The sequence below is a fragment of the Triticum dicoccoides genome, chromosome 6A, assembly GCF_002162155.2.
Source record: "Triticum dicoccoides isolate Atlit2015 ecotype Zavitan chromosome 6A, WEW_v2.0, whole genome shotgun sequence".
In the NCBI taxonomy this organism is placed as follows: domain Eukaryota; kingdom Viridiplantae; phylum Streptophyta; class Magnoliopsida; order Poales; family Poaceae; genus Triticum; species Triticum dicoccoides.
The window spans coordinates 13,157,418-13,174,430 of record NC_041390.1 but is presented as its reverse complement, the minus strand read 5'-3'; the positions used below and the strand labels follow the sequence as shown (position 1 = coordinate 13,174,430).

Genomic DNA, 17,013 nt, shown 5'->3' with positions numbered 1-17,013 from the left:
AATTGTATTAACCGGAAACATAATACATGTGTGAATACATAGACAAACAGAGTGTCACTAGTATGCCTCTACTTGACTAGCTCGTTAATCAAAGATGGTTATGTTTCCTAACCATGGACAAAGAGTTGTTATTTGATTAACGAGATCACATCATTAGATGAATGATCTGATTGACATGACCCATTCCATTAGCTTAGCACCCGATCGTTCAGTATGTTGCTATTGCTTTCTTCATGACTTATACATGTTCCTATGACTATGAGATTATGCAACTTCCGTTTGCCGGAGGAACACTTTGTGTGCTACCAAACGTCACAACGTAACTGGGTGATTATAAAGGTGCTCTACAGGTGTCTCCAAAGGTACATGTTGGGTTGGCGTATTTCGAGATTAGGATTTGTCACTCCGATTGTCGGAGAGGTATCTCTGGGCCCTCTCGGTAATGCACATCACATAAGCCTTGCAAGTATTGCAACTAATGAGTTAGTTGTGAGATGATGTATTATGGAACGAGTAAAGAGACTTGCCGGTAACGAGATTGAACTAGGTATTGAGATACCGACGATCGAATCTCGGGCAAGTAACATACCGATGACAAAGGGAACAACGTATGTTGTTATGCGGTCTGACCGATAAAAGATCTTCCTAGAATATGTAGGAGCCAATATGAGCATCCAGGTTCCGCTATTGGTTATTGACCGGAGACATGTCTCGTTCATGTCTACATTGTTCTCGAACCCGTAGGGTCCGCACGCTTAAGGTTTAGATGACAGTTATATTATGAGTTTATGCATTTTGATGTATCGAAGTTTATTCGGAGTCCCGAATGTGATCACGGACATGACGAGGAGTCTCGAAATGGTCGAGACATAAAGATTGATATATTGGAAGCCTATATTTGAATATCGGAAGTGTTCCGGGTGAAATCGGGATTTTACCGGAGTACCGGGAGGTTACCGGAACCCCCCGGGAGATATATGGGCCTTAGTGGGCTTTAGTGGAAGAGAGGAGAGGTGGCCAGGGCTGGGCCGCGCGCCCCTCCCCCTAGTCCGAATAGGACAAGGAGAGGGGGGCGGCGCCCCCCCCTTCCTTCTCTCTCTCCTCTTTCCCCCTCCCGAATCCTATTCCAACTAGGAAAGGGGGGGGATCCTACTCCCAAGGGGAGTAGGACTCCTCCTGGCGCGCCCTCCTCCTGGCCGGCCGCACCCCCCCCTTGATCCTTTATATACGGGGGCAGGGGGCACCACTAGAGACACAAGTTGATCCACGTGATCATATTCTTAGCCGTGTGCGGTGCCCCCTTCCACCATAGTCCTCGATAATATTGCAGCGGTGCTTAGGCGAAGCCATGCGACGGTAGTACATCAAGATCTTCACCACGCCGTCGTGCTGACGGAACTCTTCCCCGACACTTTGCTGGATCGGAGTCTGGGGATCGTCATCGAGCTGAACGTGTGCTAGAACTCGGAGGTGCCGTAGTTTCGGTGCTTGATCGGTCGGGCCGTGAAGACGTACGACTACATCAACCGCGTTGTGCTAACGCTTCCGCTGTCAGTCTACAAGGGTACGTAGATCACACTCTCCCCTCTTGTTGCTATGCATCACCATGATCTTGCGTGTGCGTAGGATTTTTTTTGAAATTACTACGTTCCCCAACAATTCTTACTTGAAAAAGCCTTCCACATATGATTAACCCCTCTCGCAAGCATCCGCAACTACGGAAGAAGAATTAAGATAAAAGTGCTCCTGCACAAGTTGGTGATGAGAGGGTTGTTGGTGATGACGATGGCTTCGATTTCCCCCTCCTAGAGGGCAGTATCCCCGGCAGAATCGCACAGTCGGAGTGCAAAAGTGCTCCTGCACAAGTTCCACCTAGAGACGGCGGTGCTCCGTCCCGAAAGTCCTCTCCTGATTTTTTTTCTAGGGCAAATAGCTTCATTTAGCAGAAGATGGGCCACGGAGGCTAGCCAGGGGCCACACTCCCATCAGGGCGTGACGGCATCTGGGTGGACCCCTCTGGTATTTCTTTTCTCTGGTAGTTTTTATATATTCCAAAATAAATCTCTGCAAATTTTAGCTCATTTGGAGATGTGCGGAATAGGTATCTCTGACGTAGCTTTTTCAGGTCTAGAATTCCAGCTGCCGGTAATCTCCCTCTTTGTGTAAACCTTGCATATTATGAGAGAAAAGGCATTAGAATTACTTCACAAAGTGTTATACTGATTGAAAACACTATAAATAATAGTAGGAAAACATGATGGAAAATGGACGTATCAGGATCCACCTGATCCAGTAGTTCATTTAGCCTTATACTTGCTTGAGCAGAAAATAAATGGAGAAAATAACTAGTCACAACTTCCTTCATTGCACCAATCTCCTCCACCACACTCCCGTTCTCCCTTCTTAGCCTTCTGATGTGATTTTTCCTCCTCCTCTCTCCTCGCAGCCTCATCCATGGCGTGCACCGTCTCAAGGACTTCTTGGTCCTCGTCCCAACACTGCACCGCAAGCTTACACTGCCTACGGCCAGACCTACAACAACACCAACATGATGCCGTCCTCTGCTTCAAACCCGCACCAGCAGACGGTCAATCCAGCGCTCCTGGCTGCCCTCAACAATATGCAGATCCCAGGCACGCACGAGTGGTATATGGACCAACGTTTTGGCTACCGAATCCCAAGGAAATACCGAGGGTGGGCGAGAAACGCGGATACCGCGGTTACCGTGAAATTCCGAGAAAATACCGCTCGAATTTTTTAAATGCAATTTGAATTCAACATTTTCTGAGCTAGGAATATATCAGTACTGAGCTCAACTAGTTCACGAACTTGCTGTTGGCGTAGTGGTCGGTCCTCCCGATCTGTCCTCTACACGTGCGAGGTCGTGGGATCGATTCTATGTCTCTGCTTTTGAATTTTTATGTAAGAGTAAGAAAAAAGAAACTGAAAAGATGAGAGTACCAAGACTCGACCTAGGGACCAACAGGTTGCGCCGGGATGGGAGGGCCATGTTTCCCATCAGAGAGAGTACCAAGACTCGACCTAGGGACCAACAGGTTGCGCTGGGATGGGAGGGCCATGTTTCCCATCAGAACAAAGTAGCTTATATGTTTTAGTAGAGTTTCTACCCGTACTTGACCAGACTATCCCGTTGAAATTCAAAAAATTCGAATTTTTTTGCTCGGGATGCAGCTTTCTCGTGGGGTAGCGAGAAACGCGGGAACCGGGCGGTAACCGAATTTTCCGTCCGGTACCCAAAACCATGATATGGACTCCGGCGCATCTTCTCATATGGCATCCGATTATGGTAACTTCGACTCCCTCTCACCATCTTCATCCTCTCAATCCGTTACTGTCGGCAACGGTTCTACTCTCCCAATTACACACGTTGGATCATATGCACTCACTAGCTCTTCCATACCTCTTCATTTACGCAATATTCTTATTGTTCCTCAAATTATCAAAAATCTAGTTTCCGTTCGTCAACTCACCACTGATAATTCATGTTCTATAGAATTTGACCCTTATGGTTTCTCTGTGAAGGATCTTCTCACCAAGACCGTGATTCTTCGATGCAATAGTTCCGGCCCTCTTTATCCAGTATGTCAACCCACACATGAAGCTCATGCCGTCATCACCACCTCTTCATCGGACCTTAGGCATCGCCGTCTCGGTCACCCCGGCTCCCACACCATGTCGCGCCTTCATCAACTCCAGCATCTCCCATACAATAAAGTCAGCACGTCGCTATGTCACGCTTGTCAAATAGGAAAACATGTTAGGTTGCCGTTTTTTTACTTCTCAGTCACATACTATTCGCCCTTTTGAGCGTGTCCATTGCGATTTGTGGACATCTCCTGTGCCTAGTACGTCTGGATATTGTTATTACTTAATCATTGTCGACGACTATACTCACTTTTTCTGGAATTTTCCTCTTCGCAAAAAGTCCGATGTTTATACCACCTTTGCCACTTTTCATGCCTATGCTCTCACTCAATTTCAACTATCCATCCAATCCATACAATGTGACAATGGTCATGAGTTTGACAACACTAAACTAGACTCGTTTTGTTCCACCCATGGCATTATTTTTCGCTTTTCATGCCCCTACACCTCCCAACAAAATGGTACGGCTGAGCGAGCCATCCGCACCATCAACGACGTCATTCATACATTACGTTTCCAAGCCTCCCTTCCGGCACCCTTTTGGGCTGAAGCCCTTCACACCGCCACTTACCTTATAAACATTAGACCCACCAATGCTCAACCTTCACATACCCCCTTCTTCCTTCTTCACGGACGCCACCCCGTCTACACTGATCTTCGTGTGTTTGGTTGTCTGTGCTATCCCAATACATCCTCTACATCACAACACAAACTTGCCCCTCGTTCTGTTCGTTGTATCTTCCTAGGATACCCATCTCGTCATCGTGGCTACCGCTGCTTAGACCTCGCCACTAGACGAATCATAATTTCGCGCCATGTAACATTTGATGCGTCCGTTTTTCCATATGCATCACCTACCCATACTACTTCATCACCACCATTTGATTTGTTTGATCCTCAACTACAGCCACCTCCAGCTCCTCATTGCACGAGCACGTCAACTTCCATGCATCTCGGGTCCAAACCCATGCCCACTACGCCCATCTTGCATGTGCCCCCGACGTCCGACATTTGGACCAACCCATGCATCATCACGCCCGGCCTCTCCTCCTTTACAGCCTGCTACACCTCCACCATCTCCGATTATTGAGCCTGCTGCCTCTCCCAAACCATCACCATCCCCGGAAATAGTACGCGCTCCATCCCCTATTATTCATCGCACGCGTCGTGTAACAGGTCGACTCCCACCACCTATTGATCGTCTAAACCTCACAGCCACTCTTTCTTCTCCAATTCCTCATAACTATCTAATTGCCTTGTGTGACCCGGCTTGGCGACAAGCCATGCAAGATGAATATGACGCACTTCTTCAAAATGGCACATGGACTCTCATTCCTCCTCCCCCAGGTGCTAATATTGTCAGTGGGAAGTGGATTTTTCGACACAAATATTATTCTGATGGATCTCTCGCTCGTCACAAAGCACGTTGGGTTGTCCGTGGATTCACCCAACAACCCGGTGTAGATTTTGATGAGACTTTTAGCCCAGTTGTCAAACCAGCCACTATACGTGTGGTCCTCTCTCTAGCTCTTTCTAAATCATGGCCTATTCATCAACTTGACGTTAAAAATGCCTTCCTACACGGGAATCTTGACGAGGAGGTATATAGTCAGCAACCCGTGGGCTTCATCGATGCTTGTTTTCCAACACATGTTTGTCGTCTCCAAAAGTCCCTCTATGGTCTTAAACAAGCTCCACGTGCATGGTTTCAACGTTTTGCCTCCTATGCTCGTTCCATTGGTTTTAGTGAATCCAAGTCCGATGCTTCTCTCTTTATTTTTCATCATGGTGGTTCCACTGCTTATTTACTCCTCTATGTTGACGATATTATACTCACTGCTTCTTCTTCCACTATTCTTACTTCTATCATTCAGAAACTTAGCACCGAATTTTCTATGAAAGACCTTGGACATCTTCATCATTTTCTTGGCATTTCAGTTACTCGCACTTCCTCCAGCCTTCATCTCTCACAACGACAATACATTCTTGATGTTCTCTCCCGTGCTGGCATCCGTGATTGCAATCCCGCTACTACCCCTATAGACACAAAATCAAAGCTTTCAGCCACGGCCGGGTGTCCTATTTCAGATCCCTTTCAATATCGCAGTCTAGCCGGCGCTCTGCAATATATTACTCTCACACGTCCAGAAATTTCTTATGCCGTTCAGCAGGTATGTCTTCATATGAACGACCCACGTGAGCCTCATTTTCTTCTTATCAAGCGTCTCCTTCGTTATCTCAAAGGGACACTTGATCTTGGTCTCATTCTTCATGCCTCCTCTTCTCACAGTCTTGTTGCCTATTCGGATGCTGATTGGGCGGGATGCCCGGATACTCGCCGCTCTACGTCTAGGTTTTGTGTATTTCTAGGTGATAACTTAATTTCATGGTCCTCTCGCTGCCAGCCGACAGTGTCTCGTAGCAGCGCCGAGGCTGAATATCGTGATGTTGCTACTGCAGTGGCTAAGACTTGTTGGAATCGACACCTTCTTCTCGAGCTACGTTGTCCTATAGACAGTGCTACCGTTGTCTACTATGACAATGTTTCTGCTGTTTATATGTCCGCTAATCCAGTGCAGCATAGACGGACGAAACACATTGAGTTGGATATTCACTTTGTTCGGGAGAAAGTTGCCATTGGTGCAGTGCGTGTTCTGCATATTCCGTCTAGCTCCCAATTTGCAGATATATTCACCAAAGGCCTACCAATGCCTTTGTTTTTGGAGTTCAGGACCAGTCTTCACATCGGCGACGGAGTGTCCCCGAGTTCAGATTGCGGGGGCATGTTAGAGAATCCTACAGATTGTAGTCCGTATCAAATACAATCTGTAGGTTAGATCAACTTGTAATCCACGTTTGTAATGTCCTTGCTGTGTATATATATATAATATGCAATGTAAACGATCGAGGCGAGCAATTGCAGCCCGATCTTGTTTTCCTACCTAATCTAATTATTCTACAGCCACCATGCCCGTTGCAAGCCAGCATAAAACGCTCCTCAAAAGAATGAGGGTAGGGCACCCCGCCAACGGAAGCTCGCGCACCATGCCCAAACCTGGAGGAGTCCCGCTCACATCGAGACGGGCCAGATCCACAAACCTTCCATTAGTACAAGGTTGCGAGCAACATAAGAGGGTTGTAAACGCTCACCGCTTGCCATAATCAAGGCCATTGTTGGCCGGATCTATGGACTAAAAACACCCACCAACCAGCACTTGCCACCATAGAACGCTTCCTGCAACATTCAACGCAGGCATGTCGCCACCGTGACAGAGGCCCGTGGTGACGACAGTAGGAGGGAGGAGCAAGGGGAGACCCGAGTATTGCGGTGACGCGAGTATCCCGGGTCGCCCTAGGCATGCGACACAGGAGTCTGGGCTCATCCCCTTCCTCTTCTTCGTCAACCCAACTATTTCTTTCCCACCATTTTGCCGCCGCCCTGACTCATATTCATGGCAGATGTTCGTTGGTAGATTTTCCATAATAATCACTGCTTCTACATTTCTTTTGAGAAAAACCTCCTGCTTCTACATAATAAGTATATTTGCTACCAACATATCAATTTCATCTTGGGCTAAAATCGGGTTTTTCTCCCCCTTGTACGCCCACACAGCCCAAACAGTCCTCCTTACAGCTACAGGAAAGAAAACGAGTCTGATTCCTGCTCCCCACTTCCATTGGAGAACCCTAGAAACACAGGCTCGAATCCCCATTCTATTCCACACGGGCGACGACGGCGGCGAGATGACCACCGGCCGCGGCCACCGCGTTTCGCCGGCGGTTGCGGCGGGGCCGCTGGAGGATGACAACGTCCTCGGCGAGATCCTCGTCCGCCTCTCCCCGGAGCCATCCTCCCTCGCGCGGGCGCTTGTCTGCAAGCCGTGGGGTCGCGTCGCCGCCTCCGCGGACTTCCGCCGCCTCTGGCGCGACCGCCACGGGAGACCCCCGGTCCTAGGCGTCTTCGATAAGCGCATGACGACTCTGCTCTTCACCCCTGGCCTGCAAGCTCCAGATCGCATCCCCATGGAGCGCTTCTCCCTCCAGGTCTGCAGCGAGGCCGCGTGGAACACCTGGTGCGTGCTCGGGGTCCGCCAGGGGCGCGTCCTCATCATGAACTGGACGCTGCGTGAGTTCCTCATCTACAACCCTTTTTCCGGTGAACGCCGCCGCGTGTCATTCCCACCGGATCTCTCACTCCCATCGGATGAGTTCTTCGACGAGGCGTACAACGCCAACGGAGCTCTGTTCTGGGACGACGAGCAGAGCCCACTGAAGCTGGTCTTGGTAGCCTGCTCGGGCCGCACCAGAGTTGAGGCCCGTGTGTACTCCTCTGAGACGGGCACATGGGGAGACATCATCTCCATTCCTGAACCATGTCGTCTTACCAGCGTCCCCGTCACCGTGGTCGGCAACCGCCTCTACTGTTGGCTCAAAAGGCCTGGGAATAGCATACTAGAGTTCAATCTGGATAGCCAGACCCTAGCTCTCATCACAAGGCCTCCCCGTGCCAACCTCAAGAGCCGCAACTGCCGGATCATCCCAGGAGAGGATGGCGCTGTTGGCCTCGCCTTATTGATGTACCCTGCCATCGAACTGTGGAACCGCAACATCAACTCTCATGGTGTTGCAACATGGGTGCTGCGCAAGACTGTTGTTCTGGACAGCATCTTTGATCTGGCTCCATCTTCAACGGGGCAATGGAGGTCATTAGTTCTTGGGTATGCCGAGGATGCTAATGCCCTTCTTATATCGGTGTACAAAGAAATGTGCATCCGTGTATTTACGGTTCAACTTGAGTCAATGCAGTGCAAGAGAATTCGTGGACACTTTCTCAATGGTTTGTATTATCCGTTCGCCAGCTTCTATGCCGCAGGTAATTTACCTATCTTAACATTAAAGGAGTCGCCTGGATCCTTTCTTTTCATACATGGTTTCTCGGATACCTTTATTGTGCTTTAAAGTGTTCACTAACAATTTTTCCTCTTTGTTGATTGATGGTATTAATTGTTCTATTATTTATGTGTTATAATTTAATTTAATTTCTCCTGAGTGTTATGAGTTGTCAACCTATTTTTAGTAATTTATTGTAGTATCATATCATAGATGCAAAGGTTTACATACTTACTATAATTATATGATTACCAGGCCCATCGACGCTACAAATTCTCGCTCGTGGGAACAACGATGGGGGTGCTGGTGGGGGACAGGTGTAAAGGCTAGTGTGACATGGTAATACTCAAGACACCTGGGTCTGGGTCTCCCCAACTAAATTAAATGCAAATCTAAGGTCTGGGTCTCGTGTTTGTTTGTTGTTGGCATTTGGACCCTTGGGTTGAACTGTTGTAAAACTGTCTGTATGTGCACTTTGTGTTGTGGGTATGTGTTTGAACTCAGTCTGGGAACATCCTGTTTGGAACATTTGTGGTGTACAATTTGACATGAGTGAATGTTGTATGGGTAAAGCAATGATTTTACTGTATTGTATCACTTTGCTATAAAGGTTGAGATACATTCTATATATAGCACCTTCATGCTAGGATGATCCTTTTTTTTTAAGAAAAAAGGAAGACAAGGTTGCGAGAATGTGCATGTTTTTGCCATTTTGTTAGTCAGATTTTGGTTTCACCGTAGGATAAACATTATGGATATTTACATGCACATATCTTGATTTACAAGTTACGTATACAATCAATTACACGTGGAGGTCAGAATTGTAACAGATTACAAAAGCAGATATCGGTCCCGCATTAGGTACAGTGCCCGATCTGCTACAGTAATACAGGTTGACAGTTGGCAGCGTCTGAAGGTTCAATCACTGAGCTTGTCTATCATGTATTTTCTCTCATCGAAGTACTACTTTACATTATATTGGTAGCTGCAGTACCTGAATTATATATTCTTCCTTTTTTAGTAAAAATGATGATGTCTTTATGGTGGTTCCTTGGATGCCCATGTCAATAGATGAAGTTGACTCCTGGGGTCTGGCTCTTACTCTGAAGCCTTTGAGGTATTCTCCATACTTGTTTTCTCGAGTTGCCACCATATTTTTTATGATTGAGAGTGCAAATTTTAGACACTTCTAAAGTTTGGAGGATTAAATTATTATCTGGTACGAAGCTGCGGTGAAAAATGGGATGCAAACTCTGAACAGGTTTGTGCTTTAATCCCAGTACATGCAGTATATGAATGAATTATTCTCATAGCAGATGATGAGCTGTATTTCTCAGTAATCTGGGTGACATTGTTAGTGTTTGTCACATGGTTACCTTGGACAGCAATGATACAGTTAGATATGAAGCCTGCCACAACATCGTCAGTGTTCCGTCTTTATTATTCCAAATCCGAATTATTCTGACCGTCTGTCAGGACGGGCTCAATAATCCTGTCTTGTTTTTTCCCTTCTCCTCGACGTATGCTTTTTTCATTCATTGAAATGGAATTTTACCTAATATTGCTGGAATGATCCTACTGTCAGGTACATATTGCTGGAGTATATGCTGATATTTTTCTTATTTCTCGTACATCAGTGACCAAAGAGATCGGTCGCTGGATAGGCATGGTTAGAGTGTGAAGTACTATCCAGCCAATTTTTCGGACCCTCCAGTTCTGTCTGATCTGCAATATCATTAGTCAAGAACTTTGTTGATGCAAATGCGGTGATTGACCCATATTAGGGGTGAAATGGGTCACCTCCCAGAACTTCTAAAAATAAAAAAATATATGAAAAACCACAACATATAAATGCTCATTTTTCTATATGCTTGTAAACTTTTATGATCCGGTTTAGATGTTCTAACAAAACAATCGGGAAAAACAAAGCAGGCCATAACTATACATAAATTTTTTTCTTAGGAGATTTGCATTGCCTTTTAAAACCATAGTGTTGCTTATTTGGTAGATGCCATAACTATAACCATGTAGTTTAATTGATACATCTGAAATTGTCGCTTTCTGCTGCCGAATTTCCTTATAGATGCATGGTGTGCGTCAATGTGTTGCAATTGATGGATCAGTCTTCCATATCATATCAATATGTTGTGATTGATGGATCAGCCTTCCAGATCATGTCACCATTTGGTTATCCATGCATTTAGGAAAACATTTGTGTACATTTGGTTGTTTGTGGGATGCCTTTTTTTCTTATGTGGCGATCCATTGTCATTTTTTCTGATAGCAGCTTCATTGCGTGAACACTTGAGGTGGCATTTGATATAACTGAAATATAATTGTTATTGTTGCTATATGGTAAAATTATATAGTTATACGATGCTCCAATCAATGCGCCTTAGTGAGCAGGGTCAACGAAGCCAGCCGGTGCACGCGCAGTGAGCACATAATTTATGGGCCACATGTGAACATGCATGGGCTGTTGCCAAAGTTGGGGAGGGCCATAGTGCACAGCAAGGAAAAGGAATTGCTGATATGTACATTTGGTGTCCAGTAGTAATCTCTGGGTGTACTTTGGGTTGTACTATTAGTATTGTTTTTATAACCATGCACCATTTTGTTTCAATTTTATTCATCATTTTCAGCAACATTTAGTGAAAGCGGATTTTTCAAATACCATACTGTAAATAATTTTCATATTATGTGATTAATTGGTGTGTCCATGATATAATTAGTATGTACTCATCGGTGCAGTTCTTCTAGCATGCTAGCCATCCGTATCGTGTCGTGATTAATTGATTGTTAACGCGAGGAAGCTCAAAATCACTCACTTGGCTATAGGGCTTCGCCTCAACACAGAGAAATTTGACAAAGAAGCAATCCACGGGAATAGAAATTTGATATTTTCTCATTGATGCCTGGTCTATGAGGAGACCAAAGTTTCCCAACTACACTACACAACAGCACATTACAAGCCATACTTCCTCTAACTATGTTCATGTACAAATAGATTGTTATCATCACGTAGTGATAATCAGATGGATGAGCATGTTCGAAAATCATTTTTTTCATGCATCTTCCCAAGAAAATAAATTTTTAATCCTCCCAGCATCCATCCTCTGGGCTTTCACAAACAGTTGAGCTTCACAAAGGCAACTTGTCCAAAAACATCAAGTATCTACAGGTAGATGCGTGAATTAGCATAGAGCAAATGGGAAGGGCCTACATCAAGAGTGGCAACAGACGGATAATCCCAGGAGATAATGGAGTTGTTGGCCTCGCCTTATTGGTGTACCCTACCATCGAAATGTGGAACCGCAAGACCGTTATCTTGGACAGAATCTTTGATCTGGCGCCATCTTCTACAGAGCATGGTGGTCATTAGTTATCGGGTATGCCAATGATGCTAATACGATTCCTATATCGGTGTACAAACAGATGTACATCCGTGTATTTTAGGTTCAACTTGAGTCAATGCAGTGCAAGAGACTTCATGGACATTTTCTCAACTATTTGTATCTTCCATTCGCAAGTTTCTATACCGCAGGTAATTTACTTATCTTAACATTAAGGGAGTCGCCTGGATCCTTTCTTTCTCTTACATGGTTTCTTGGATACCTTTAATGTGATTTTTCCCTCTTTGTTGATCCGTAGAATTATTGGTTGTATTATTTCTGTGTTATAATTTAATTGTATTTATCGGAAAAGTCATCAACCTATTTTGTATTTATCTGTTGCGGATCGGCCTTCCAGATCATATCAATAGTTAATGTCACATTTTTCGCATGCATTTAGTCAATATTTGGGTGCATTTGGTGATTTGTGGAATGCCAATTTTCTGTATGTAGTGAGTCGTCTATTGTCACTTTGTCTGTTAACTTTATCCATCAGGATAGCAGCATTGTTGTGTCAACACTTTATGTGTCATCTGATAAAGTGCTGCAATAACTGAGCATTATGTTTATCCAATTCTTCTTGGTATATAAATGTTATTGTTGCTACATGGTAAGTTTATCTGATATATCGATGTTCTCGTACTTATCTATATTTATTTCTCATTTGTGTTAGCTTGACTTCTTTTAGTGCCTTCCCTCCCTTGTTTGTAGTTTCAATTTACAAATGATGTTGGCAAGCTAACATACTGTGGTGCATTAATTTGATCTTTTGGGAAATTGTAGTCTCATATTTTTCTACCATCTCTTTTAGTCTGTTAACACAATCATGCATTGATATTTGGTTATGTTTTATTATTTATCTTAGAGTTATCCAATCACAACTGAATCAGTGGGCTGTGATTTTTTTTATCCCCTCAGGCCCTCACTGTGAAGGTGCTTTCGGTCGATTTGTTTCAGGACTAGTTTTCTCTCCACAGAAAGGTATCTAGAGAAGGACAACGAACAACACACCCACTAATGTCCATGCTTTCTACTAATATTTTTTGAAGATTATATTCAGTATGCTAACTTTTATTGCATTGATTTCTAATAGTTAGTATTTTGAATTTCAGTGACTAGCTCTTTTGGTTAAGCTATCAAAATAAAATTGTCTCCTCTACCTGCAAATAAAGAAATCCTCTTTTGGTTAAGCTAGGAAACTTCACTACCTCTCCACTGTTTTGTCTCCAAATCAGATGGTTTTAGAGTCAGCTTTGAATGACCATTATACTTGACTGGTTGCACCTGCCACTACAAGAAAATCACACATCGCCTAATATCAAGACGTACCCTGAGTGTCAAAACATGGGTTCACGGCTTATTCCTACGTAAACCAAATATGTGCAGCAGGACACACGATGAGAAAACACAACTCGGCTTACTTCCATATAAGCCGTGTACACTCTGAGAAGATGTTCGGCTTATAGATCATACTCGGCTTACAGCTTAATAAGGCATGAGGACCGTGAAAAAGTACTCGGCTTACAGAACATACACGGCAAGCGTAACTGCCACATGACCTGCGTGCCGTCCACAAACGGATCAGTGACGGTGATGGCTATAAGCCGAGTACCCGATAAATTGCACTCAGCTTACTGTGCACAAACTACATGTAGTGCAAAAAATGATTAGAGTGGTGAGTTGGACTTATAATTACTTGTTGCATTTCTTTTCTTTCCCCCTATTTCTCACCCATTCTGTCTAAGATAGTTTTCATCGCACTTTTGATCCCATTTGATCACTGTTAGAACGAGACGCATGCTTTTGGGTACTATGAGTCTATGACTCAAATTATCATTGTTAATGGCCTTTTTATTGTGAAGCAAGGAATGCGTCTTCATGGATTTTGTGGCATTTTCTTGTTTCCTTATGACTTGTTTATTCGGATTTACTTGCTTTCCTTACCATGTGCAATGTGATACAAGCAGGGCACCACAGGGTGGGTGTTGAATCCTTAGCTGCTTGGCATGGCAAGAAACTGAAATCTGTAGTTGGTCTGCAAACATTGAAGACATGTGAGATTATATATGAAGGTGAGTGCCCTCATTGGCAAAATAAGGCATATGGAGTTTTCTTTGGCTAAACAAATCATTTGCTTCCATAATGTCTTAATCAATGAACATGCCTGGAATTGTTTTCCAAGATTTCCTAACTAGTCGAGGTTTCCAGGAAAACGAAAGCTACTCTATTTTTCTAATACTTGCCGCTGGTGCATGCGGGAATTCCTTCATGGCTGCGGTTACATTCTGTCATTTTGTTGTGTCTATGTTCCCAGCTGATACTATAGCCTTGAACACTGTAGTGCATCTTTATGTTTGTGTTGTCCACTAAAATTTATACCTTCATGAACCGGCACTATCAGGTTTGTTCTACCAGGTTGCAAATAAGGAACAGTCTGTGAAATTATCAGGGTTGATATATCAGGATTTGTTCTGAGAGGGTTGTAAATATCCGATTGCTAATAAGGAAGCATCTGTGAATTTCTTTGACACGGTTGAAGATATCTGTGGGCAATTTAAAGTGAACACGATCTGCCAAGAAATAAAGACAAACAGAGATCATGAGCGCTCAAAGGGAATGTTGCTTGCTTTTTTTTCTAACAGGTATTAACCATATTTGTAATACTCTTTTTTTGAACTTTATAATTTTAATACTATTGATGATGAATGAGAAGTGGAGGTCTTGCTGTTAAACAAAAATATGCTGAGAACTTGAGTCACGGCACAACCAACTGGCCTATATCAGGTTTCCTTTTTCTTGGTCACAATTTCCGATAGCCGACAGCTTACCGGAAATTTGAGTGGGCACGGGGAAAATTTGGTATCGCCGGATTTTTTTAATTTAAACCACAAAAGCAATATCAAATAGGTGTCATATACATACATTATCGGATGCAATCTCTTGGCTTAGCGGTAGGGCGCGAGACCTATCAGCTTCATGTTGCATGTTCGATTTCGAGGTGGTCTGACCACTGGAACAGGAAGCACTTGGTGTTCGCAATCTGTTAAACTAAATACATCTAAACGTTGAACAATTCTAAATTCAGAGTTCATTTGAAAATTTCAGCTGAGAAAAATGGGTGATGATACGCGCCGGTGCGCCGGCCCAAATTTGGGCCGGTCGTACGCGGGCCGTACAATTCTATCTCTGTGAGCCATCGGATTGCTCCACCTCGCTTCGTCCTCCTTCCGCATAGGAGAGACAGAAAACTGCAGCAAGCAATGCCGTACCCCATCAAAAACCGCATGAGCAGCCGAGAGCTTGAAGCACCGCGGGGATTCGCTGCGGCCGTCGCCGCTCGCCGTCGCCGCCGTCACTCGCTGTCGCTGCTTGCCGTCGCTCGCTGTCGCCGCTCGTCGTCGCTGCTCATCGCCACTCGCCATCGTTGCTCGCCGGTTGCAACACCAGCGCCCACTAGTCCGCTCCTCCCTGTGCAGCAATGGCGTGGGCGCCGGCTCCAGCATCCGCCGCAGCACCATTGATGCATATAAAACGTCGTGTGCTTCAACGGCTCGCTGCTGCAGCTTTTTTCTTGCCGGTCTCTAGTTGAAGCTTTTCAAACATATGGTTGAAGCTTTTGTGTCAACGATTGCAGCTTTTTGCATTTCGCTCTGGCCGGTTGAACCTTTTTATATCACCGGTTGAAGCTTCTTTCAAGCCGGTTGAAGCTTTTTTCGTCACCGGTTGCAGCTTCCGCGGTTGCATGGTGGGCGGCCCTCGATTCCCGTCGTCTCCGGTTGAAGCTTTTGACAATGACGGATGTAGCATTATCAATCATCGGTTGCAGCTTTTAAATGTTGCGCAATGACCGACCCACTTTCTCGTCGCCGGTCGTAGCTTTTCTCGTTGCCGGTTGCAACGTCGTCGTCTCTGCTCGTAGCTTTTCTCGTCACCGGTCGTAGCTTTTCTCGTCGCCGGTAGTAGCTTTTCTCGTCGCCGGTTGCAACATCACCGTCTCTGGTCATGGCTTTTCGTCTCCAACACCGGTGGCATCGGATGCGGCGGCGCGGAGGATTTGTTGAGGATGTGGCGTGGGAGGCGGCGGCCTGCTCGCCGGAGGAGAAAAAGGGATCGCCCCCATGCTGACGGGAAGGGGAGGCCGTCGACTCCATGACGGCCTGCGGACGAGATCCGACAGGGGAGGCAAGCCGGCTTGGAGGAACAATGCGGATCTACCCGGAGGCGCTCAGTGAGGCGGCGGGCGAAGGCTGCAGTAGCCATGAATGAGCTGCGATGCTTTTTTTCTTTTCTGAAATAAAGAAGGAGAGAGATGAATGCACGTGCAAGAAAACGACCGGCCGAAGCGTTCGGCCGGTGCGCCGAACGCAAGTGTTGGAATAGCTGAGATTTTTTAATACCGGATTTTCGACCCATCCCCAAAAAATATAAAAAAAACTTGGCCTATATTGAGCAGATGATGCTCTTCATGCCGGCTAGACATGTGAGAATGGTATTGTCGGGACGCGGAGTAATTGATCCCGAGCACACAGGCTCTCGGAATCTGTCTCGCTCGATACGTCGTCGCGATTCGCGTTACCTGACACACGTGACCAAGGCCGGGCCCAGCGGAGGACGTGGCAGAGATAAAGAAAAGGAGGAATCCTCCCGGGCGGTGGGGCAGAACGGGATTTCCGTTCCAGGCCGTGGCCGATTGGCGTCAGAGCCGTGGCTCGAGTCCGCAGCCAATTCCTGATCCGTGGATCAGTGTCCGTTAACGACGTCAATGGGCTGGAGTAAATGAACAAATGGGTAGGTGGATATGGTGGCTCCTTCCTCTCGCACCTGTCGGTCGGGTTCTATCGGGGCGGCTCGGTGGCAATAGCAGCAGTTCTAGGGTTCGAGAATCTCTGCTCCGGCGCGCATGGAGTTCTTGATGCAGCCGTTCAACAGGTGTGAAATCTGCCCGTGTCTGCTCTTTCTGGTCTGCGATTTGGTTTTGCTAAAGTGGGGGATCTAAATCTTGAGCGCTCGCTGTGTGTGTGTGTGTGTGTGTGCGTGCGCGCGCGCGCGTGCAGTAGAACTCCGA

The 17,013-nt window shown here is 45.7% G+C and overlaps 1 protein-coding gene across 1 annotated transcript; it reads left to right on the top strand.

Moving 5' to 3' along the window:
- The first annotated feature begins 7,626 nt into the window (after positions 1 to 7,626).
- On the top strand, positions 7,627 to 9,077 carry LOC119319223. Its single transcript, XM_037593708.1, has 2 exons — positions 7,627 to 8,539; positions 8,812 to 9,077. The coding sequence occupies exons 1-2, from the start codon at positions 7,639 to 7,641 to the stop codon at positions 8,877 to 8,879; spliced, it is 969 nt and encodes a 322-aa protein (XP_037449605.1). The 5' UTR covers positions 7,627 to 7,638; the 3' UTR covers positions 8,880 to 9,077.
- The last annotated feature ends 7,936 nt before the right edge of the window (positions 9,078 to 17,013 follow it).